Source organism: Cervus canadensis, chromosome 10, assembly GCF_019320065.1.
Source record: "Cervus canadensis isolate Bull #8, Minnesota chromosome 10, ASM1932006v1, whole genome shotgun sequence".
Classification (NCBI taxonomy): domain Eukaryota; kingdom Metazoa; phylum Chordata; class Mammalia; order Artiodactyla; family Cervidae; genus Cervus; species Cervus canadensis.
Genome location: NC_057395.1, coordinates 39,450,579 through 39,476,726, shown reverse-complemented (window position 1 = coordinate 39,476,726; position 26,148 = coordinate 39,450,579). Strand labels below are relative to the sequence as shown.

The following is a 26,148-nucleotide window of genomic DNA, read 5'->3' as shown; positions in this document are numbered from 1 at the left end:
ATCATTGCTAAAGTGATTGCTATGACTATCATAACAATGTGGCTGCAGCTCAGAAGTGACTGGTCAAGGCCACACCTGACCGTTATGCGGCTGAGCATACCCTCCACTCTCTACTGAGCTGCTTCTGCTATTCAGGTCAAGTGTTAACGTTGATTTCCAAATTCACTTAAAATTCAGTTTGTCACGACCTTCAGAGGCTTCCTTGGTGGCTCAGATAATAAAATATCTGCCTGCAATGCGGGAGACCCGGGTTCAATCCCTGGGTGGGAACGATCCTTTGAAGAAGGGAATGGCAACCCACTCCAGTATTCTTGTCTGAAGAATCCCCACGGACAGAGGAACCTGGTGGGCTACAGTCCATGGGGTTACAAAGAGTCCAACACCACTGAGCGACTAACACTTTGCTCAAGGAGATGAGTGGGCAGGGGAGGGTGGGGCTGAGCCGGACACGGTGCTCTGGGAACACGCTGGCAGGGGTGGGCCAGGCCGCCTCTGCTCACTGACTTGGATGGTCCAGCTCAGATGCCTCACAGCCAGTTCTATTTTTCCCTTTTATTTCAGTCAAGCACCCTTCATGGATTCTCCTGATAAAGTCTCTTTAGAAAACTGTTTTTTGAGTTGACTGCTTCTCCGGGAAGATCAGTGCTGAGGAGACTCATAAACCTGACAGTCGCCGCTCAGCGGCTCCCAGCCCGTTTCCATGCAGCCCAGCGTAGACGTGGCCGCTGCCGGGGGGTCATGGAGCCCTGCGGCCTGCCCCGGAGGAGCTTGATTCCTGGCAGTAAGGGCTGCTTCTGCCAGAGGCCCAGCTGGCCTGGGCGCTGCCCTTGGAACCTCCCTGCCCGGCCTCTGAGCTCTTCCAGCATGGCATCTGCCCCAGACCTTGCTCATTAGCACCTGAGATCGAGTTCAGGTCGGGGGTGGGCAAGGGGGCAGAGGGCACCCAGAGCCCTTCCAACAAGGCCCGACCTCCCCCACCCCAAATTTCCCTGGCTGGTCTGACCACCCTATTGCCTATCACCACTGTTTAGATGCCTTCCTCGTGCCCAGGTGAAGCTGGCTGAATAGTCATTCATTCATGCATTCCACAAATATTGATCCCATGACTGCTAAATTCCAGGCGCTGTTCTAGGCCCTGAGGACACACCAGCAAATGGGACAGGCTAGATTCCTGTCCTCGGGAAACCCGACTGAGTTCATGCTGAAAGTACTCTCGAGGGAGGGGATATATACACATAGTTATGACTGACTTGGGGCTTCCCTGGTGGCTCAGATGGTAAAGAACCTGCCTGCAATGCAGGAAATGTGGGTTTGATTCCTTGGTGAAGGGAATGGCAACCCACTCCAGTATTCTTGCCTGGAGAATCCCCATGGACAGAGGAGCCTGGCAGGCGATAGTCCATGGGGTCTCAAAGCGTCTGACATGACTGAAAGACTAACACTTTCACTTTTCATGACTGACTTGCCTTGTTGTATGGCAGAAACCTACACAACATTGTACAGGATATATTCTCCAATTAAATAAATTAAAAAAAGAAAAAAGAGCTCTCAAGTTTCCTTTCATTAAAACAATGCTTCTGAGACCACCCACAAAACTCAGTCTTCTGGACCTTATCCAAAATCTCAGAAATCAGAACCTCTGAGGAGTGGAGCCTTGAGAGATGTATTTTACCACACAAAACAACACATTTCCATATACTTTCTTTTTCTATTATTTGGGCACACTGTGTGGCTTGTGGGATCTTAGTTCCCCAACTGGCGATCAAAACTGGGTTCCCTGCAGCGGAAGCGCCAAGTTCTAACCACTGGATCACCAGAGAAGTCCCTTTTTTTTACTAAGAAATTTCAATATGTTTTAAAGTTTAAAATTGCTGTCATAGTATACGTGTACATGTGTATTTTGCTGCAAATAAAACTGTCTCAACAGAAGATCATTTGGGAAAGGTAAATTCTTGACGAATTTGTATAAAACCCTGTAAGAAATATATAGGCAAGAACATCTATATACATAGTGAGATGAATTTAACCTGATCAACTGAAACATAATAAAAGACTTATCCAGATTAAAAAAAAATAATGTTGCTAACACTGGGTAAGCTCCCAGCTGGTTGTGAGCCTCTGAGACGGTCACACTTCAGGGCCTCAGACTCCTTAACTAACATGAGGGCATCAGACTGCCTATTTCCAATGTTGCCTCTGGCTCCAAATTCCAGCAAGTATCTGAGTTAGGACAGAGTGCTCAGTGCACTTGGAACTGGGAGGGAAATGGTCATTCATCCTGGCATATGTTCTCCATCTCCCTCCTCCCTCCCCCCAAAAGCACAGAGTGTGAGGATCAACAGAAACCCAGTCTTCCTGTCCAGGGCCATTGCGGAGAACAAGGTCTCCGCACAAACACAAACCACGACTAAGCCGAGCCCCGGTGCTCCTTCTCCTCAATATTGCGGTTGTACCACCTTTCTGCTAATTGGGAACGTAAGCCAAGATGCAGCTAACTACATCCTGCTCTCGTCACACTGCCCACGGCCCCCACCTGCTGGGGCCCAGAGCCTGCAAAGGCACAGATGCTGTAGGGCTTCCCCTTAGCAAAGTCCCTCTTTGTGAATCTTTCCCTCTTGGCAATAAGGGATGGAAGTTCCAGGCCCCAGAACTCTGGAGACTGGATACTCTGAAACTGCCCAATGCTACAGCTCTGCCTGGAAGCTGATTGTCCCTGAATCAAACCCAGTGCATCTCGGGAGGACACAGAAAGGGCATCTGACACGGTCGCCAGCACGGTGGCAGTGTCTCCGGGGTATTTTCCGCGAGTAGCGGCAGAGCTTGCTGCCCCCACTTACTCTGGGTCCTGCACGGAGCCACCCACGCAGTGAAACCTCTCGGGCACCGTCTTCCAGTCTTTGGCCATCTTCACCATGGCACCTGCGTCTAGGACCCCGTAGCCAAAGAGGTGATTAAACTCCAGGCCAACCCCATTCCTCCGCCACTGATGGACTTCGTCGTGAAGCTGGTTCCGCTTGGAGGTGAGCACAGTCAGATGCTGCATGTCTCTCCAGGTCAGACCCAGGCTGTGGACCAGAGGCAGGGAATTCAAGGACAAGGGCATGGGACAGGGGTGAAGGGAAGGAAAAAGAGACATAATGACTAAGATAGCACCTAGACCTCCAGTAAGATTTTGGAACGTCTATGAACCCCCAAGTCAAGGGAGGATTATCCATGCATTATTTATAATATAGGTATAGTGGTACATCAATTAAATGTTTTGCCTTTCTTACTTAAATATATTTCAAATGCAAAAACTGACACACACTGGGATGGCTAAAATGAAAAAGGCTGACAATAGCAAGTGTTGACAAAGATGAGGGACAACTGAGTATTTTGCAGATGGGAGTATAAATTATTGCAAATATTTTGGAAAACAGTTTGACTCTATCTTTTAATGTTGCCCATGTGCTTAAGCTGAGGCCCAGAAGTTCCACTTCTAGGCGTGTAGCCAACAAAAATGTGTGTATATATTCACCAGATGTACATGTACTGGAAATGTCCATAAGCCCAAACTATGAAGCCCCCAAATGCCTATCCATAGTAAAGTGGATAAGCCAACTGAAATGTATTTATTAGGCAGGGAACACTGCACTGCAGTGAGAATGAACTACAGCTACTCAGAATAACTGGGATGAAGAGAATGCTGACCCAAAGAATCAGACACAGAGGAGAACAAACGATATGACTGCAGTCACTTGAAGAAGAAAGACAGGCACAACGAATGCGTGCTGTCAGAAGTCAGGTGAGTGGTGGGTCTTGCACAGGTGGTGTTTGGAAGGGACACAAGGGGCTTCTGGGTGCTAGCTGAGCTTTGTCTCTGGACCTGAGTGTTGGCCACTTGCAAGCATTCCATTTGGGAACATGGGCTGTCAGTTCTTCAAGAGCAGAGACAACAGCCACAATATCTGTCTCCCCAGGGCCCAGGATGGCCCTCCTCAGCACACACTTCATTCAGCAAATAAACAATTAGTGTCTACTATTACTCAACGTCTGTTTTATTTCAAAATGTCAGCCATGACCCGTTTGTGGGCTGGAAGGTAGACTGACTGCATGGGCTGTGTATCTGGGTTGCAGAGTAAAATCATTTGTGGGACATTTAAGACCAAACTGCTCCAGCCACATCTCAGACTAAGTAAATCAGAATTTCTGGGAGGGGGACCCAGGCTTGGGAAATTGTTAACACTTCTCAGGTCTTTCCAGGAGACAGCTGAGGTTGAGAATCAGGTTCTTTATGAATGAAGGTGTCACGAGTGGAAGAGAACAGAAAAGAATGACAGTGTGACTGTAATATGAGGAAAGTGTGTGTGTGTGTGTGTGTGTGTGTGTGTGTGTGTGTGTTATGTGTTGGGTTGGAATGCAAAATGTATTTCTCACTGAGAGTCATGGTCAACAATGTTGGAAAAACTTTGTGCTACAGTTCTCCTCAGAATCAAATGATTCAAAGAACATCACTCATTTGATAAAATCTCATCACAGGCAGGTTTCATTGGTTCAAAGCTTTGAATCAGAGCCAGAAGATGCTAGTGATTCATACACTCGTGAAATGTAGACTTTCCGGTTTTAAGGAGAAAGTTTCAATGAAAGTCAATGCTTATTTGAGAAATTTAAGAACATATTTATTTTGGACATATGGTCCCCTGGACACGTGGACTAGGTGAACAGCGTGAAATTTCCTGACGTTGATTGTGGCTGAAAGCTCAGTGCTTTGGTGGAACAGGATTCTGAATTCATTTAACCCAAAAGTGTTGGTAAACGAGGATCTGCTAACTTCGGGGTAATCAGAGGGCTGGCAGGTGGAGTAGCTCTCACCTTTGCAAGGGGTTCTGCTACAATAATGTGCTATTCTTCCTGAAGGACTCCCATTAGACCTTTCTCCGTGGATTTATTCTCATGGGGCACACGAGAGAGAAAGAATGTGTTAGACCAAGAATGTTCTCATTTCTAAACTAGATCAGAGCAAGGTCCATACTCCAGTGTCAGAATTTGTGACACCGGTTGAACAACCATTTGCTTATGCCTGAAAAGTAACACTGAGTCCCTCCTATTTTTGCATTCTAAGCAACTTCTGAATTGACAGATGTGCATATATACTAAGTTGCTTCAGTCGTGTCTGACTCTTTGTGACCGCAGGCTCCTCTCCATGGGATTCTCCAGGCAAGAATACTGGAGTGGGTTGCCATGCCCTTCTCCAGGGGATCTTCCCAACCCAGGGATCAAACTCACGTCTCTTATGTTTCCTGCATTGGCAGGCAGGTTCTTTATCACTAGCACCACCTGGGAAGGCCTGATAGAAGACAGTGTGTTAGTGTTAGTAGTTCAGTTGTGTCCAACTCTTTGGGACCCCATGGACTGTAGCCTGCCAGGCTCCTCTGTCCACAGAATTCTCCCGGCAAGGATACTGGAATGGGCTGGTATTCCCTTCTCCAGGAGGATCTTCCTGACCCAGGGATCGAACCTGGGTCTCCTGCATTGCAGGCAGATTATTTACTGTCTGAGCCACCAGAGAAGCCCCATTGTGTAAAACAGGGATCTCACAACCTGCTTCAAGCTTTCATCCTACTACGGCAGCTCAAAGGTTGTAGGTGACACCTATTAACTAATACAAAATAAATGTACAGAACACCTACAGTATGGAAGTCACTGTGTTCAGTGTTATAGGCAAGGAATAGGTCATACTTTTAAATAGTTTATATAAAGAGTTGGAAAAGTAAGACAGATCTACAGAAAAGCACTGCACAGTGAAGTGATTCTATGACCATCTATTGAGTGTGTATCATGTCCAGGCTCTGCACTAGTTCTGAGCAGGCTGTGGAAAGGTCTCAGAGCCTAGAGTCTGGGGGGAAGACAGACAGCTCAATATTTAAAAAGGGGTCGGGGGGGGGGAGCTGAGCTCCCTCCCTGTCATGACGAGGGAGCCAACAATGGGGCCCCAGAGTTGTACCAAGGAGAGCATCTCACACAAAGTGGACCAGCTTTGGAACCACATGGGGACCCGTGACAAACGTGGATTCCTGGTCTCAACCTCAAGTCTCTGGCATCAGACGTCCTGGAGGCTGTGGGCCTGAGGACACACAATTAGGACCACACCCAGGTGATGCTTCTACACATGGAGTTTGAGAACACGGGTCTGAGACGGTGGTTCACAGCCTCGGCTGCATGTGTGGACAGCGTGAACACAATGATGACATCAGATAGGACCCAGAAATGTTGCTTCCATGGACCTGTCCACACATCTGCCAAAGGCTTGAAGGATCCAGAGGTGGGAGAAGGCAAGTATTACTCAGGTTAAAAACTTTACAAAGTGCATGAGTGTGAGGGAGGGAGAGTCAGGAACTGAGGCAGGAGAGAACCACATGTTAGAACTTTATCTGAGGAACAGATACGAAGGCAGAGGCGCTTGAGCTGATCTTTAGAAATATCACCCAGAGGAGGAATTAAGACGTGTGGGACTGGAAGGAAGTGATATTTAACAGCAGTATAGAGGAATCTCTCAGACATAATGTTGAACCAAAATGCCATACTGATACTTAGGTGATGGTCTGTTTCCTGATTTGGGTGCTGGTTACATGGATGTGTAAGGCTTCCCTGGTGGCTCAGATGGTAAAGAATCCGCCTGCAATGCAGGAGATCTGGGTTCAATCCCTGGGTGGAGAAGATCCCCTGGAGAAGGGAAATGGCTACCCACTCCAGTATTCTTGCCTGGAGAATCCCACGGACAGAGGAGCCTAGTGGGCTACAGTCCATTGGGTCTCAAAGAGTCGGACACCGCTGAGTGACTGACACCAATACTACACGGATGTGTTAACTTCATAAGAAGTCTTTGAGCTGTCCCTAATGTGTGTGCACTTGTCTCTGTCTATTACACTTTGATGCGGCTTACATGACAAAATCATTCCTTGGAAGGTCACTTTCGGAAACACTGCTCTAGCCCAGAACGTGGGCTGCTTTAATGTGGATGGTTCTTCTGGGCCAGAAGTTTGCCTCCTTACAATCCCCTCAGAACCCTACAGTAAGTCTGGGGTCATGGAAAGAACCCCACATATGGGAAGGTAGCTCTGTGTGTGTGTGTGTGTGTGCTAAGTCACTTCAGTCATGTCCAACTCTTTGCGACCCTGTGGACTGCAGCCCTCCAGACTCCTCTCTCCAAGGGATTCTCCAGGCAAGAATACTGGAGTGGGTTGCCATTTCCTTCTGCAGGGGATCTTCCTGAACTTGGGATCGAACCTGCATCTCTTAAATCTCCTGCATTGGCAGGCGGGTTCTTTACCACTAGCGCCACCTAACCCCCACTAGAGATATCCTGTGAAACTTCTCTAATATTGGACTCCCTGGGAAATGTGAGCAATTATCTCTGGGGAATCAAGAAGGTATTTTCAAGCATTTGGCAGAAAAACATTTTATGAGATTAAACAACAAGGTGATGACTGGTCAGGACAGAGGACTGGGTTCCCTTTGTCCCCTGGAGCCACAGGGATGGTCCTTCTCCCTATTTCGTGGTCCCGATGGGCAGACGTTTTAGACAGGATAATTTGTTTACTGCATTCAGGTTGTTTTGGAAAAGCTTTCCCATTGGCCCTCTGAGGGGGAAACAGCCCTGACTGCTGCCACATATGTTCCCAAGTACTCCCAGATGCCTTGTCTGAACACAAAGAGAGGTGAGCTGCAGGAAGTGTTCACAAAGAGAGTCTTCTGGCCTCCTCCCTCTGGGCTCTCTGCCGGGGCTATTTCATGCTGATCAGAGGTTTTAACTCCTGGCTTTGTTGTTGTTCAGTCGCTCAGTGGTATCTGACTCTTTGCGACCCCATGGACTGCAGCACGTCAAGCTTCCCTATCCTTCACCATCTCTGGGAGTTTGCTCAAACTCTTGCCATTGAGTCTGTGATTCCATCCAGCCATCTCATCTAATCTGTCGACCCCTTCTCCTCCTGCCCTCAATCTTTTCCAGCATCAGGATCTTTTTCAATGAGTCAGCTCTTCGCATCAGGTGGCCAAAGTATTGGAGCTTCAGCTTCACCCTTCCAATGAATATTGGAGCCCTTTTGCCCACTGAAAAGTCTTGGGCTTTACCACCCCAGGAAGCCCACTCCCTTGCCTTGATTTGGAATAAACTCTGAGGCAAGATTTACACTCCAGAACTCCCCCTGGAGTCAGGCTGAGGCCGGAACCTTTGGAATCGCGTCCTTGCTCAGATCCTTTCCCATCTCTAACCTGCTTCCTCTCTTTCCCAGTGGTCTCTGCTGGGAGCCCATTCTTAGTGAATTGCACCAAACTCTAATCTCAGGCTGTGTTTCCAACCCAGGTGGCTGGTGTCCTGAGAAATCTGAGGACTGGCTTCCAAGATGGGTTTGAACCACCTACTACCAGGTATCATTTTTTCCCCCTGTTTATGGCAAGAGAGTGCTCAGTTGATGACCATGCTCCAAAATGAAGCATGCCTAATCAGTGACTGCATTCTTTTCTGTAAGGAAAGCTGCAAGTGTGGTAAAGAATGAGGAATAATTTTTGTAGAGCCCACAAATCTGTTGAAAGTTCCAGCAGCCTGCTCAAGCACTATGGTGGATCTAGATGTCACTTTGTTGACATATAGGATTCCTAGGTTGCTCAGCGGTAAAGAACTCGGCTACCAGTGCAGGAGACATAAGAGACATGGGTTTGATTCCTGGGTCAGGAAGATCCCCTGGAGGAGGAGGGCATGGCAACCTGCTCCAGTATTCTTTCCTGGAGAAGCCCATGGACAGAGGAGACTGGTAGGCTAAGCTATTGGCATATACACCTGGGCGTGACGTTTTGCTTGTCAGAATCCAGGGAGACTTTAAGACGAGTTCTGCCCTTTTCGATTTAAGGGGAGACAAGAAACTCCTTCTTATTCCCTGTCCTCTGTGAGAATCTGTGCCAGGAGCAGCCTTCCTCTGCTTGCCTGGTCCTAACCAGAGTGAGCGAGACCAACTCAGACTTTAGGACCTGGCAGGCCCTGAGAAGAAGAGTTTCATTTTTAGGAAATGCACATAATATGTAAGTTTTTTTTTTTTTTTGTCTTGGTGCTTAATAGGAAGAGAGTGTCCATTTCTTCTTTCTTAAATTTTCCACCTGAGTTTTGTTAACAGAATCAAAGTTTGGCTTGGCCCAAAGACAGAAGTCATCCCCAATTTGGGGCCCAATTTGTAAAAGGAGGATAACGATGCCTTTTTCTGCTTGAAGGCATAGGGGTTGGACTAGATAATCTTTTGAAGCCTTTTCCTATTCTAGGAATCAGCTCTTACCTCCTTTGCAAGTCAGAAAATGCACTGAATCTATGGAGAGTCAGGCAGGGCTGCCTGAAGATTGATGCTAGAAGCTGTGGTTGCCTAGCAACAGCCAACAGAGATGGGAATTCAACTTCCCTGCCCCAGGAGCCAGAATCCAACTTCTTACAAGTTTCTGGTTCTGTATTGGATAATTCCTTGCACAGTGGGCATCTGCACTTACACCACATGGATGTTGCCTGAAGCCACAAGCTCATTGCTCAAACCAAAGACCAGTCTCTGGTTTGCACTAAGACAGGGGAGCAGGTGGGCAGGGACCTCTGCTGGTGCTCAAATCCAAGGTGGGTCCAGCAGCAGTGATGTGTGGGTTCTCTGTGGGATGGTGAGAACAAAGAGGGTGGGCGCCTCTCACCAGTAGCTGGAAGGCAGTAGCAAAGCCGATTTCTTGGACTACACTGTGTGACTTTGCCCACATTGTCTCAGTATTAGAGTGAGTTCACCATATAAGTTAACAAATCTGAAGTGAGAGCATCCTGTTTCCATGACATGTTCTGAAAACCATGCTAGATAACCAGCACGGCAATGATCTTCTTTCATTTAGCTGATTGGGAGTATTATTAGAGTGAAACAGCCATGAAATCCACAGATGAAAGAAAATATCTCTGTGCTCCCATGTGTGATTGGGTGTTGGACTCTTGTGCTCTCTAGGGATGTAATTTTGTGGGATGTGTGTGTGTGTGTGTGTGTGTGTGTGTTTATCATTAGCAACACCCACCAGAGTTCATGGCCGTGACTTTTTACTGACTCTCACACCCACTTTTGCCTCCATGGACACTTGGTGTTGGGTTGGGAGACTTGTGTTAGTTCACCCTGCAGAGCTGGCCCTTGGTCCTGAGCTGGAAACATACTTAGCCTCCAAAGCCAGTGCGAACACTCCAGCTGCTTCAGGAGCAGCCGCGGATGTCCCAGAATGCCTCAGGGTGCAGTTGCCATATAAATCTGTGGTTGCCTGGAGGGGAAGAGAGTGAGGAATGAGTGAAGAAGCCCCACTGCTTTAAACCCAAAACAACACAGAGCAGAAGATCTTCTGTCTCTTTTACTTAAAGTCTGCCTTGTTCTGAAGATGGTTTAGATGGAGGCAAGAATAAGCTTAGCACTCATGTATTTATTTTGCCAGACACTTTTATCTGAGCTTCCTAGTGGCCTATGCAAAAAGGGAAACACAATCGGTTATAGTCACAGTGTCCATAAGATACAAGCAAATCAACTGTTTAGAGAGGCAACTCTTCAGCTATTCTAATAAAGAGATATTTATTTTCTGGACCCTAAAAGGAAGCATTATAGGTGAAAAGTGACAAGCCAATACCACCACCATAGTGGATGCAATGGTGGGGTTTGTTACGATGAGATTGGCTCAGAAAGATCAGGGCCACTTCATCAACAAATTCTTTTCCCTCCAGGAAAAAAGGGTGGCATTCCTAAAGAGGAACAATGAAACAAGTTCAGCTAAAGTTTGCCTAGAAGGACAGCTATTAAAGAGAAAATGTTACATTCTCTACATCTAAAATCCACCAAGAGATTCTGGAACACAGTGAGCAAGACAACTGCTACATCAGTGATTACCCCAAGTGGGGAGGCTGGTCAGCTGAGTTTTAAAGCATTTTACAGAGAGAATCCTCATCTTCAATGTTTGTGAGAGACAGGGTTTTCATTAAGATTGTTTATAAACCATGAGAATACTCATTTCTCCTGTTTGTCTGTAGGCTCCTTGAGTGGATCTATTATTTTGGGGGTCAAAGTATCACGGCGGTTTAAAGTCAACTCCTGGGGAAAATGACCATATTCAAAGAGAATTCAGTGCCCCTCCCCAGCTGGAGTAGCGTCACAGACAGGGGTTGAGGACAGAGTGATGCCACTGGAAGGCTCTTGGGGCAGGGAGGGGAGCTTCTGGGGAGTGTTTGGGAGAAGGCTTACAAGCAGAACAAGATCGGGGCCACCCTTGCTTGTCCCTTTCTGCCCACACAGCTCAGAAGATGAGAAAGTGAAGCCTCTTTCTGCTTTGGTGGAGCTGACACATTTTCTATCCTCCCCAAGACTAAGGGGAGCTGAGGGGGCTCATGGGATAAATCAGGGGGGTTCATGGGGGAGCCAGGCTAAGGTCTGGGTCTCTTGCAGGGAAGGGACTTCTGCCAGCTCATGTGAGAGCTGGTCAGGTGGAGCCCAGGCAGGACCTTGGGATTGAAGGGCTAGCTGGTACTGATGACTGCATTCTTGTTCCTGCCTTTTCCCCAACCCTGGAGGAGGTGGTGAGCAGGCAGGATGTACCCCAGCCTGACTACTGAGTCACGCACTAAATTTCTGGCTTGGAGGACTGAGAAAAGTCTGTATGCCTAGCGGATTGGAAAATTCACTGCTAAACCTAGGTGCCTGGGAAGGAAGAGTTGCTCAGAAGAGTGCAATAAATGTCTATGATTCTTAACCTTTTGGTTTTCTCAATTGTGGACCCGGTTTAAAATACTATGAAACACACTACTCTTCCTTTGCAAAAACACATGCGCCCTCTTCTGGGGAGTTCTAGGCAGCAGCAGGGACCGGGAAAAATCCATCCGTGGATGCCATTTCTAAATTACACTAATAAATGGATGTGTTCTTGGCTCAGATAGGGTGCAGGTGTAATGCTCCAGTTCTTCATATTGGTTACCTTATAAGCAATGTGCTGGGGCAACATCTTGGTAAACTAGAGTTCATCATTATTTGTAAGCCAGAACGATGAACAGGAAAATCTATGGACCATGAGCCAGAAGGAGGTCAAGGCGTTCATGTTTTTTGTGAGGCCTTGACCTTGATAACAAAGCATCACCAGCCTAGAAGAGGGGGGCATCTCCCCTCGGAACAGGGGCTGACTCTTTGAAGGTGGGCCCTCCTTCCATGACGTCACCGTGTCTGCGTATGACGTCACCAATGTCCTCGTGCACCCCTGGCCCGCACTCACCACGCCGGCCTCGGGATTCCGCTTGCGCCCATTGCTGAAGGTGGAGGCCAGCGTGGAGGAGCAGCTCTCGTCGTAGAGCGCGGTCCTGCCGTCGTTGATGGCCGAGTTGATGGAGATGGTCCACATGCTCGATGCGTAGCCGTCGCAGTTGCAGTCATCGTAGCTGCCGCCGTCGCCCGAGGCCCACACGTAGATGCTGCCTTTGCCCCCGCGGCCCTGGGGGTGGGGGGACAGAGAGGGATGCGTCGGCTGTAGCGGGGTCTGCCTGGTCTCTTAAACAGTTGAACCCAAGGCCTGACTTGGTATCTATCTGTCCTTGAAAACCACTGTCCTTCTGGACAGGCACCCTGAGAATTTTTCTTTTCAGGAAGGAGTCAATATAAAGTCATCTCAATTTACAATTTAATCTGGGAATAACAAGGTGGGAAAGACTGGAAGAATCTCCTTAAAACTGACAAATGGACTGCTTTTTAAACATTGAATATCCTCATGGTAAAAAGTCAAAGTATATGGAAAGGAAAATGAAAAAAAAACAAATCCTTCTGCATGTAATTCTTACATATTCTTTCAGGCATTTTCCAGCAAAAATGCAAATGTACCTGTAAATTTATACTTAGCTATGTAAGATGTAAAAGATATTTATCTATAGCTTCTGTTTTCTAGGTATTATGTATATTTTACATAAGTTTACACATATATATGTAGATATTTTGAGTATTAAAATACACATTTACTTACAGATTATATATATATGTATATGATACCGATCTCTGGGTTGGGAAGATCCCCTGGAAGAGGGCATGGCAACCCACTCCAGTGTTCTTGCCTGGAGAATCCCATGGACAGAGGAGCCTGTAGGGCTACAGTCCATGGGGTTGCAAAGAGTCAGACAGTCTTAGCAACTGAGCACGCACACACGCCAGAGGAAAGGAGATGTCTGAATTACCTCCAAGGTCTCCTGCCTCCTGACAATGAGAAGTAACATTTTGATTGCTTCTAATAGGACTTGGAGTTAATTAGCTTGTGACTGGCTGAGTCGATACATCAACAAAGATTGATTCAGCCACTAGCTGAGAAGTGCCCTCAGTGTCTCGGTAAATCTGTCCTGGAAAACTCCATCCAAACAGGCAACTGCCCGCAGAAACCAAGACACAGAAGGAACTGTAGCATCCTTACAACTGAGAGGGTGCGAAAGGGTGCAGCCCTCTCAAGCAGACTCAGATTTGGGCTCAGTGTCAAGGATGCCACCCTTGGAAAGTGAAACAGACAGGAATCAGCATCAGTGAGTGACGCTACCCGTTGGGGAAACTTCCCCTGAACCAGCCCACAGGTGGGCTGCTAGTGAGACAGGCAACCTTTGCTAAAAGGAAACCAATGCTAAAAGCATCCTCACCTTGATGTAGGGAGACTGGTTGTGACTCTAACCTGTCAGGTTTCTCTGTGTTCATGACCCCTTTACATTTTAGTTTGTAGCCCTGCCCACCAAGAGGAGGGGCCTGTTTCCCATCCTTGAGTCTGGGTTGGTTGCCTGTCTTGCTTCACCAAACAGGATGTGGTGGGCAGTGGTGCTGGGTCGATTCTAAGCATGAGTCTCAAGGAGCCCAACCCATGTCCACTTTCCCTCAGAGACCATGGGAACCAACCTGAGTTAGCGTGCGGGTGATGACAGACAGCCTGGTCAGGTTCACTGCCACAGCTAACAGTGACCCCACATGGGAGGCCACCCTAGACCAGGCGGTCTGTGGCTCACCCTCCAGCTGACCACAGATGCATGAGTGAGGTCACCTGAGATTCGCCAAGGACGGCCCAGGTTGGCAGAGCAATCCAGGTGACCTGTAGACCCACAATCAGAGTTAAGTGGTTGTTACTTACTGAGTTTGGGGAAAGTTTGTTATGTGGCTTTGCTCACTGATACACAGAGAGCAGTATCAGCATGTTTCTGAAGAGTCAGCAGCAAACATTAGTTTTGTTTTGGACTATAAGACTTAACCCACAGGAATATTTTGATTGCTAGGAATTTTAAACTTCAGTTTCCTAAGCTGTTTGTGTGTGTGTGTGTTTACGAGGGTGATAATAATTATATTCTTGGTTCTAATGATTGGGTATCAGTAGCAAATAGTCCCTGACTTCTGGGCAAGATGGGACACAAAAGAGAAGACCCTAGTTCTGGGGGCAGTTGAGTGGGGAAGAGGCATGTATAAGAGGGCTGAGAGCTGACTGTGGGATGGGTCTGTTACTGGCACACCACACTGGCCTGTTAAAACGACACCCCGAGATCCAGTTCTGCCTCCAGCTTCACCTGAACCACAGCTGGGGTGAAATTGAAACAGAACAACTGTGACTCACATTCAAACAATCAGTTGGAGGGTACAAGGGAGAAATGAGGATGATAATCACAGTATACAGTTCTAGGGCACTTGGTGTGAAGCAGGGACCGCTCTGAACACCTCACATTGTCACTCGCGGTATCCTCACAGCTGTCCTGTGTGGCAGGACCGTTCATGTCAACCACACAGAAGACAAAATATGTAAGAAGAAACACAACAAACAAACAAACACACAAAAGAGCTAAGTAGGACTTTGAAATTCTGGGGAGGGACACAGATGAAAATACGACCAATGGAGAGAAAGACAGCATCACAGGGTTGTCGATTTTCCCCAAGTTAACTTACAAATTTAATGTGGTCCTGACAGATGCACTGTATCGTTTGGGACTTAATCACGCAGATTCTGCCATGCTGAGCAGTTCACTACAGGGAATTTTATCCAGGGAGTAAGTAGTAAAGAAGAACCAAAGCCCCAGTTGGGGTGTGGGGGTCACTCAGAGATTAGGGAGAAGATGGTCCAAGAGCCTGCACTGCTCAGGGTGGGCTGCCTGCTGGGGTCTCCCACCCTTACTCTGAAGCATGCGCTTGGAGGAGACTGGCTGTCTCCCTGCCCTCCGTGTTCATCTGGTTCAGGCTGGAATTATCTTCTCTGCCTCTCCTCCGCCTCCGCTCTTTTTTATTTCCCTCGTTTTTTTAAGGCAAGTGCATTTAGACGAAATTTAATATGTGGTGCTACTCCACTTTGAGTTCTCCCTTTGTGTTAGTCTTTGGAGGTTAGCGGGATTAATCTCTCTTAAAAGATTTCACGAAATGAGAATTTGTCACCGAGGCTCTATTGAGGATATTTGACCACTGATGTCCTCACCCAGGCGTTATTTTGTGTCCCAGGGGGCATTTGGCACAGGTGGAGGCATTTGGTGCTCACTACCAGCAAGTGGCAGACTTTTTCCCTTCTCTACACAAAATTAAAAGGAGGTTTCTCTTAAAATTCTGTGTTGCCATGAAGATACCTGGTGCCACCTGAACTTAATTTTTCTCAAACCTTGAGCTAACCAATGGGTTTTAAAGATCTTCACAACCCAGATAATCATCATGGTGTGATCACTCACCTAGAGCCAGACATCCTGGAATGTGAAGTCAAGTGGGCCTTAGGAAGCATCACTACGAACAAAGCTAGTGGAGGTGATGGAATTCCAGTTGAGCTATTTCAAATCCTAAAAGATTATGATGTGAAAGTGCTGCACTCAATATGCCAGCAAATTTGGAAAACTCAGCAGTGGTCACAGGACTGGAAAAGGTCAGTTTTCATTCCAATCCCAAAGAAAGGCAATGCCGAAGAATGCTCAAACTACTGCACAATTGCACTCATCTCACATGCTAGTCAAGTAATGCTCAAAAGAGAATTTTGAAGCCAAGCTTCAGCAATATGTGAACCGTGAACTTCCAGATGTTCAAGCTGGTTTTATAAAAGGCAGAGGAACCAGAGATCAAATTGCTGGATCATTTAAAAAGCAAGAGAGTTCCAGAAAAACATCTATTTCTGCTTTATTGACTCTGCCAAAGCCTTTGTCTGTGTGGATCATAATAAACTGTGGAAAATTCTGAAAGAGATGGGAATACCAGACCACCTGACCTGCCTCTTGAGAAATCTGTATGCAGGTCAGGAAGCAACAGTTAGAACTGGACATGGAACAACAGACTGGTTCCAAATAGGAAAAGGAGTACGTCAAGGATGTATATTGTCACCCTACTTATTTAACTTATCTGCAGAGTACATCATGAGAAACGCTGGGCTGGAGGAATCACAAGCTGGAATCAAGATTGCCAGGAGAAATATCAATAACCTCAGATATGCAGATGACACCACCCTTATGATAGAAAGTGAAGAAGAACTAAAGAGCCTCTTGATGAAAGTGAAAGAGGAGAGTGAAAAAGTTGGCTTAAAGATCAACATTCAGAAAACTAAGATCATGGTATCCGGTCCCATCACTTCATGGCAAAGAGGTGGGGAAACAGAGGAAACAGTGGCTGACTTTATTTTTGGGGGCTCCAAAATCACCACAGATGGTGATTGCAGCCATGAAATTAAAAGATGCTTACTTCTTGGAAGGAAAGTTATGACCAACCTAGACAGCATATTAAAAAGCAGAGACGTTACCTTGTCAACAAAGGTCTGTCTAGTCAAGGCTATGGTTTTTCCAGTGGTCATGTATGGATGTGAGAGTTGGACTATAAAGAAAGCTGAGTGCAGGAGAATTGATGCTTTTGAACTGTGGTGTTGGAGAAGACTCTTGAGAGTCCCTTGGACTGCAGGGAGATCCAACCAGTCCATCCTAAAGGAGATCAGTCCTGGGTGTTAGTGGGAAGGACTGATATTGAAGCTGAAACTCCAATACTTTGGCCACCTGATGTGAAGAGCTGACTCATAGGAAAAGACCCTGATGCTGGGAAAGATTGAGGGCAGGAGGAGATGGGGACACGACAGAGGATGAGATGGTTGGATAGCATCACCGACTCAATGGACATGGGTTTGGGTGGACTCCAGGTGTTGGTGATGGACAGGGAGGCCTGGTGTGCTGTGGTTTATGGGGTCACAAAGAGTCGGACACGACTGAGCGACTGAACTGAACTGAACTGAATGAGCTGTGTATTTACCCTAGACTCTGTCTTTCTTCAAGTCAGTTCCGCTTAAGACTCAGAACCGATAAGGGTTCAACAAACCAGTTTGTTTTACTCATACATTGTTCTCCTAATCCATGTTAATGAAACTATATATCTACTTGGAAACCTGCCTTTCTTCAAGATTCATGTCAGTAGTTTTATGGCCTGGGATGACTCACCTTGTGCCAATGTTATCTCAAAATGCATGTTGTGGGTGAAGGGCCTGGTGCCAGTCTCTGAGTTTTGAGACATTCCTTTTTTCTAATTAGCAGACTGCTGGAGAAGGAAATGGCAACCCATTCCAGTATTCTTGCCTGGAGAATCCCATGGACAGAAGAGCCTGGCGGGCTACAGTCCATGGGATTGCAAAGAGTCGGACACGACCGAGCAACTTCACTCACTCACTTACTCAATAGCTATATAGAAAGTGAAAGTCGCTCAATCATGTCCGACTCTTTGCGATGCCATGGACCATATAGTCCATGGAATCCTCCAGGCCAGAATACTGGAGTGGGAAGCCTCTCCCTTCTCCAGGGGATCTTCCCAACCCAGGCATCATACCCAGGTCTCCCGCATTGCAGGCAGACTCTTTACCAGCTGAGCCATAAGGGAAGCCCAGTAGCTATAAAACATCTGGCTAGAAACTAGGAGGGGAATACTCTTTCTACCCCCTTCTGATGTCTATGTCAGAAACTTTATCTCTTTTATATTTTAATAAAATTTTATTACACAAAAGCGCTGAGCAATCAAGCCTCGTCACTGGCCCCTGCTTGAATTCCCCTCCTCCAGAGGCCAAGAATTCCAGCGTCTTTCACAGCTCAGCAACAACCTTTCACTTTTAATACAAAAATAATGGCACAAATTGCTTACCATTGGCTAACGTGAAGTTCCAGCTCAAGGCTGGTACATTGGCTCCGTGTACTCTCAGCACATCACCTGTGCCAGGAGGTGGAAATCCTGCTCTGAGAGGCTTGGGTCTGAAGTGAGTTGATCCCTTCATCCTACTCAATACCTAGTGATCTGGAGTAATGACTACCCTCCCCCGCGCCCCACCCCCCCAGTCCCTGGCCCAGTGGTGGTATCTGCTTGCAGATACTGATGAAGCCAGCTTGATATAGTTTGCCTTTTCCTAGACACTTAATTACACTAATTTTTATTTTCCAGTCACCTTGATATCCTAATAGAACATAGATATACTTAAAAAAGTCATTGCATTTGTATTATGAAAATCATATTCTTTGTAGAATGACTGGAATCTAGACTGTGAAGAAGAAAATAAAAATCCTATGTAATCTTCCATGAATAGAAAACCACTGGTAATATTTGGTGGATTCCTGCCAGTTATATATATATATGCAAAGCATAAGAACAGGTTTAAGAATGAAAATGGGATCATAAAATCTATCTATCTCTGTGGCCCTGTTTAAAATGTATTTCTCCCTTACCATTACATTAACATTTCCTCACATAATTAAATACTCTTCTATATCATAAGTTTTTATTAGTCTTCTTAGAAAGCTATAATTTATTTACTCTTTTTCTTAGATATACATGGAAGGCTGTTTCTAGGTTTTAAAGTGCTGATGTGAACATGAGTTATATATGTCTTTGTATTTCTATTTATTTCCTCAAGCAGAGTCTTTAAAATAGGGAATGTGGGGTGAAAAGTAACGAATATTTGAAGATTTTTGACCCATGGTGCCTTATTATTGGTTTTATAAGGCTTAATAATAATCTATATTTTCACCAGTATTGCACAAGAACTCAGTATTCAGCCCATCTGGGTCAAGATTTAGAATCATTAAAAAAATAGTTTTGCCAACTTAGTGAACAAAAACAAAACTCATTGTTTTGAGTTATTTTTTCACTATCAGTTGAGTTTTTCTTTCTCTACATTTTCTGTTCATTTGTATTCTTTATAAATATGTTAGCAAAGCATCAATCTGTCTCCAAATATAATGTCCTATGCATATCTTTTCTTTCGTATCTTTTTTTATTGATTTGTTAGAGCTGTTCCTATATAAAAGAACTTAACCAAATTTTTGTCATCAAATATTGCAAATATATTTATATGCATATGTAGATATGCTCTTTTCTTTTGTATTTTGCCTGCATTTTGACTTGCAGAAAATGCAAGGCATTTTTTATTTTAATTACTTTAGTCTATTTTTTCACACCTATATTTAAATAACATAAAAATGTATTGATTTACAAGTACTGCTTTTCTGTACTCATAGTTCATAGAAGAATTATATTCAAACTACTCCTAAATACCTTTGACATTTGTATGTTTCCTCACAAGATCACTGGTTACGTCTTGGGTCACAGAGCAGTTTTTCTGGGCACATTATTGTGCTTTTGAATTGACTGCCAAGTATTTCTAGCTGCCTGCTGTCTGGGCCCATGATAGCATCCCCTTGTGGTTGGATGGGATCCTGTAAGACATTCTGAACCATTTACTCGTCAATGCCAGACCCACAGAGCTCTTCCTTCCCTCTGCAGAGTAAGCAGCAATGTTCCAGATGTCAGCTCTGACCTCCAGGAGACTGTGGTGAGCAAAGCCTTCTACTGACTGTGATGGATGAGTCACGGATTGAGTAAAAACCTTTGTGCTTTCAAACCTCTGAACTTTGGGGGCTGTTTGTTACTGCAGCATAAGAGAGCCTCTCCTGACTGATACAGTTGGTCGTGTTCAGTTCCACTTAGTTTATATATAGATGTAACATTAAAAAACATACAGCATTTAAAAAACTCTCTGGGGACTTCCCTGGCGGTCCAGTAGTCAGGACTCTGTGCGTCCAGTGTTGGGCGTGAGGGTTCCATCCCTGGTTGGGGAACTAGGATCCTGCATGCTGTACAAAAACACCCTCCCCCCGACAGGAAAAACCCCTCTGTATAATGCAGTCCCTGAAAATTTTATCCTGAGCCATAAGCAACCATTTGTGTAATGTTAGCACAGTTCCTATTTTCACTTTTCCCTAGATGTATATTCTGACTCTTGACAACTTATCCACCTACTGAATTGCTTTTGTTTTTAAAGTGTGAATAAAAGCCTTTTAATTTGAAAAACATTAAGCACCACAAAAATTAGAGTACATAGTATAATGAATCCCCATGTATCAATTGATCAGCTTTGACAATAACCAGACTTACAGAAATTTTTAAAGGTTTTATGAGTAATATTTATTATTCTTTATTGGGGGTACATATGTTCTTTTGTATGTTTAGAAAGTCCCTCTCTGGCTCAATATCAGGGACTGAATTATATTCCCGTGTAGCTGTTTTATGTTTTCATTCTTTATTCACTTCCTTTCTGTATGTGGAGTGTTGGGGGTGTGGGGTGAAGTCACAGAGTGCTTTAAATGAGGATGACGGATGAGTGGTTCCCTCCTGGGAGCGTGGTTAACTTCCGGAGAACAGCAGGCCACATCCACAGGGAGAAGTGGTTGGTCCCACTTTATGTCACTTCAGAATCAGCTGCTGAGACCAGGACTTGGGGGTGACCTCATAAAGCACACGTGAGTACAAGATGGGAGTTGGGGAAGGCGTGGGAGAAAGGCCAACCAGGGGTGAGCTGATGAGGAGCCCCCCAGGCTCTGGAGACCCCTGAGAACCTTCCCCCATGATCTAGGCTGTGTGCACGGGGCCTGGGACCGCCCCCACAGTGCTAGCAGGTCCCAAGTACAAGCGGCACTGGGAGAGGCCAGCTGGTGATGGACAGGAAGCCACACCTGGACAGGTGCAGCCGGACCACTGAATCCCAGACTCTGCGTTGTGCCCCATGGGCTCCTCAGAGTTCAGCAGGAGTGGGTGGGGTGTCCGAGTCCCAGGAAAGCCAGACAAGGATGGCACTGTAGCCTCTGCATATATCCATCACTCGAGCCTGTGTTTCACTGCGCCTGCGGGTGCCTCTAAATATGGCTTCTCCTGCTGTACGTCCACCTTGGAGGTCAGGCTCCTCCGCCATCCTGTCTCTTTCTAGCAGGATCCAGACATACTGTGATGAGCCTTTCTGATGTCATGGGGGCTGTGGAAGGCTGACAATCACATGAATCTGTGAACCCAGTGGTTGGGTTTCTCCTTGGGTGCAGATGATCACCACCGTCAAGAAGGCTTATTTAAGGGGAGTGGGAGCCGCCTTGGTTTGTCCAGAGTTGGGGAGTCCCCAGGAAGTGGGGCTCTCAGTGCTAAAACCTGGAAAGCCTTGAGCAACCAGGGTGGTTGGCTACTCCACCTGAGGCTGGCTGGCACTTAGGAAAGGTCACTAGAAATCCACCAGCTTTTGCTCCTGTTTCTCCTTCTCAGAAATGAAAGGAGGGATTGTAACTGTGATAAGCATTCCACACAGCAGCAGCTGCCACTCAGGTGGAAACCTCTGTCTGAAACCTTCGTTTCAGAGCCTGAATCAGGGCTCGGGGAGGCGTCACTGTGGCCAGAGGCCCAGAACTTGCACCACCACGTCCACCCGCTGCTCTGATTAAATTTCAGCAGGGTCACCAGGCCTCTCCTTGCTCATCTGGATTAATCACTGTCTCCCTGGGAAGCCTGCCCGCACCCCACCTCCGCTTCCTGGAGGGTGCCTTTAAAGCCAGGGTCTTGCAAGTGACCCCATGTACAATTCCATTCCAAGATCTCGGACCTATGTCCATGCCCTTTGCAACCCTCCCTGCTATGCTCAGGAAATAATCAATGCTTTGTCTCATCTGGGCCTCAGACATTTTCTGTTGCTTCATCTTTAAATATTCCTAAGGTGTTCCCTCTGATAGCAACCCTGCGGTGTGATTAATAAGAGGTTGGGGTATAGTCATCAGAGCCAAAGATGGGCCAGGGTTGCCCTGGGTACATTTCCTTAAGGTGTGGAAAGAAGTTCATGAGTCAGTTGTCACATTCAAGAGCTTCCAGTGGTCTCTGAATTCCTCTTCTGGTTGTCAGAGTGATGTCACATGCTGTGCCCTGTATCCACAGGCCTTTGTTCTTCATCAGTCTCTCTGCAAGGGCTACATCCTTTTCTAATCAACAAATGCATCACCTTGTTGGTCCTTTATTACCCGGAGAAAGATGACTCCAAGCTCAACTAGGCTTTGCCCAAGCTGCACTCTGGAGATTGTGGTAGATGGTAGTGGCTATCGCCCGTATTCCTTCGACCTTATGGTTTCTTGTGCACTGGGGGTCTGCAGATGTCAGCACAGGCATGTCTTCGTGTAAGGGATTTCTCCCAAGAGGCTGAAGGCTGCCTTGCACACCTGCCCCAGGGGTGAAGGTGCCACTTGGGAACCATCTCAACCACTGACTTTTCTGCCAGCTACCATGCTGCTAGCTTTAACGTGTGTTCTGCAAAGTTTCCCAGTTTTCCCGAGGGATTAAGCTCCAGTTAATCCCAGCTGGGTTCCAGCTTCAGTGGTAGCTGACTCGAAGACAAATCCTTTATTGGCCCCTTTCTTCCTGGTTGCACCTCCCCGCTCACTCCTGGCGTCCCATTCACCTCCCAAAGTAACCACCTGAACTCAGGGTCTGTGTCTGGGTTACCCTGAACTGAGAAGTCAGTTCCTGGCTATCATAATTCAGGGATCTCTGTCTGGCACCTACTCTCATATGTAATGTGAAGAATGTCTTTACTGGAAATTCAGCACGTAGACCTATAAAGAGGAAAGACGGGAAATAGAGGGGGAGAGGTTTCCCTCTCTTCCTTCATGCCTGCTCCTTGCTTCCTCCCTAAAGTGTTTACTGAGCAAATTTAGGAAACACTGACTTAAATCCCTAAAGAGCCAGGTAGGTGATGTGCATGTGAGCAGCAGTTATCATACGATTGGGAGTGGTGCTGTGGCAAATGGTACATCCCTGAAAAGTTCTCTTATCCTCTGTTTCCTCTTTTTTAAAAAACAATTTTTTATCTATTTGTGCATTTGGCCACCCTGTGCGGCCTGCAGGATCTCAGTTCCCCAACCAGGGATTGAAGCCACGTCCACTGCAGACCCCCACCAAACCACCGGGTAAGTCCCTCTTCTTGCTTTTCATTGTTACTATATAGGTGAAACAAACCTGTCTGCAAGATGCTAAAATTAAAAAACAAGCGTCAGAACTGCTTTAGTGGAATAGGTAATTGCCTGACACCTTTGTTTAGGTGCAAGTGAAAGTCGCTCAGTCGTGTCCTACTCTTTGCAACCCCATGGACTATACAGTCCATGAAATTCTCCAGGCCAGAATACTGGAGTGGGTAGCCATTCCCTTCTCCAGGGGATCTTCCCAACCCAGGGATCGGACCGAGGTCTCCTGCATTGCAGGCAGATTCTTTACCAGCTAAGCCACCAGGAAATCTATTGAGGTAGAGATCACCTTTCAGGGGATGTTTTCCTTTAGGCTGGACCAGACAGCTGAGTAATTGGGAGGAAGGCTGTGCTCATGTGTAATAACCCATTGCTCACACAAGTCTGTAATCTTGTCCAAAAATATTTTTACCTTGAAACGAGGAAATAGTCTCCCACAGTTTGAGGGAGATTCAAATGAGAAACTGTGTGTTTTTTACCACTCTCCACTTTGTAAAATATTTACATGCTGTTGTCTGACGATAAGTCATAACAATTTTTTTTTCTCTTAAGTTTCGGTGTACTTGGCATGCTTTGCAGAATGATCACACTTGAAAGAGCCTTTTTAATTGCACCAGGGGACATCACAGATGGAAGAGAGAGAACTCCCCTGCCTGGGGATGTGAGGGAACCGTTCAGAAGCTCCTGGAGAATGACAGGAGCCGCCCTGGGAGGTACTCCATTGAGCCCATCTGCATTGTAAATTCCGACCCAAATGTCACCTCCTCCCTGACTCTTGGCCTCTGGGTGTCAAAAAAAATTGCTTCTCAGTAAAATCCGTGTCTGATGGGGAGGGGGGGTGTGTTCCCCTGGGTCCCTGCTGTCACCTGATCCTGGGCTTGATGGGCAGCCTTCTCTCTCCTTCCACACCGTGAATAACTCAATAAGGAAGTAGCTGTTGATGTGTCAGAAGTCTCACTAAGGGTCTGGGCACTGAGGTGGGGTAGCGGCATCACTTCCTGCCCCACCCCCAGTGCTATCAGTAACCCCTCTGTATACTGCGCTGTGCCATTCCAGTGTCAGGGACCTGTGTGGCGTCTCAGATCTGCTGAGAGCGGGAACAGGGCACCACATCACCCGAGGGCAAGTCCAGTCCTGGGAAAAGACTAAGATGACTTAGACACAATGACGAGGTGCCCTGAGGAGTGGGTGCAGTGGCATCAAGGGTGATAATCCAGTCCCTCCCAGGGACAGGTGGACACAGCTAGCCTGGAGGTCCAGTCCCCCGCCTTCCAGCCAAGGCCCAGGGATTGGAGCGGAGACAGTCTGTCTCCAGGATCCCATCTGAATTCTTGAACCACAGAGTCCACAAGCCTAGGGAAACGTGCTGCTTTATGCCTCGGAGTTTGGGGGCAGTTAATTAAGGGTCCGTAATGACCCTGACAAACACTGGTGGTTTGCGGGGCAGCTCCCAGGGCCCAACACTTGCATGTCCACCTCACATCTGGTGGTGACCCCAGGAGAAATGTGCCGTTGTCACTGTTTTACAGGCAGGCACACAGACACTGTGAGGTCAGGTCACTTCGGACACTCAGACCCTGAGCAGCAGACCTGGGGCCTGAACCCAGGGAGACTCTGCCCCGGTGCCTGGCTATGTTAGGTAGCAGAGGACTCTGCCCAGGGATCCCAGAGACCACCTCCTTCTGCTCCCCAGGGGCTGCTGACCTGCGCAGTGACCCCGAGGCTCTGGCTGCCTCCCTTTGAGATACTGCTTTGATCCCTTCTCCGTGGCTCTGTCCATTTCTGGGCTGACCGCAGTGACGGATGGCTGAGCCCAGCCAAGGGAGCTGCTGGATGCAGCTCCCCTGCTATGCCCTGAAGCCCCCTGGTTTGCACAAAGATCCATCTCTCCCGGGGCTGCTCCCAGCCATGCCTGTGCCGTGGAGGCACTAGTCCAGCCCCTCTGCGGGACCCTTCTTCCCCACCCCTCTTCGCAGGGGCCAGGATAGCCTCGCCCTCTGAAGGGCCCCTTTGCCCTCCTTTGTCTTTCACAGGCGACTCCTCCAATAAGTCTGCACCTTGAACCCCATTTTGGGGTCTGTTTCTCAAAGGACCTGAGTGACGGCACAAGGTGTCAATTCCCACTTCCACCCCTGCCCTGCCCCTTGTTCCACTCCATCATTACCTCCTCTCTATTCCCCATCCCCCAAACACCTCATCCCACCCGGTCCCATTCTGCCCCATTCCCTGGAGGACACAGGAGTGACCTTACCTTGTTCACGCCATCCGCCATCGCTTGCAGCGTGAGCTCCCGGGGCCCGTCCACCGTCTTCCCGTTGTCGGTGGGGCCCCAGCTGGCGCTGTAGATGTCGATCAGCTGAGGCATGTGGCTGATGGAGGAAGCCTCGATGATGTCCGTCATGAAGGGCTGGTCCAGCATCCGGATACCTGCGGACGCACGGGGGCAGGGTAGCACTGTGGGCGGGTCCGGGTTCACAGGAGACAAGGTGGGGATGGGAGCTAGTTCCTGGATGTGGCTGGGGGGTCTGCCACAGGTCCCTGTGCCCTGGAGTCAGGGGGGCGACCCTGAGTCCAGCCTCACACAGTGGGGTGATTGGGGGTCAGGAAGGTGCACAGAACCACCCACCCCATCTCCTTGCACCTCACCCACCCCTTTCCTTATGTACCTACTGGGAGGCAATTTTATACCCCTGACAAAGATTGCTAGAATTCCTAAATGAGGCCAGTTTCTAAGCGGAAGTTTGGCTTTCAGGGACTGGGGGCTGATGGAGAACACCTTTCAGAGGAGAAGTAAAGCTACTGTGCATGACGGTGTGGCGGGAGGCAACTGCTCTTAGATA

The 26,148-nt window shown here is 47.3% G+C and overlaps 1 protein-coding gene across 1 annotated transcript in view; it reads right to left on the bottom strand.

Annotated features, from left to right (window-relative positions):
* The window catches only part of PCSK2 (proprotein convertase subtilisin/kexin type 2), a 234,672-nt gene that overhangs the window by 3,648 nt on the left and 204,876 nt on the right, over positions 1-26,148 (bottom strand). Inside the window, exons 8-11 of the mRNA XM_043480329.1 lie at positions 25,560-25,735; positions 12,277-12,492; positions 10,193-10,293; positions 2,838-3,065 (exon numbers count right to left, since the gene is read on the bottom strand). Of these exons, the coding sequence (XP_043336264.1) occupies positions 2,838-3,065; positions 10,193-10,293; positions 12,277-12,492; positions 25,560-25,735 (721 nt within the window). The remainder of the gene's footprint in view (positions 1-2,837; positions 3,066-10,192; positions 10,294-12,276; positions 12,493-25,559; positions 25,736-26,148) is intronic.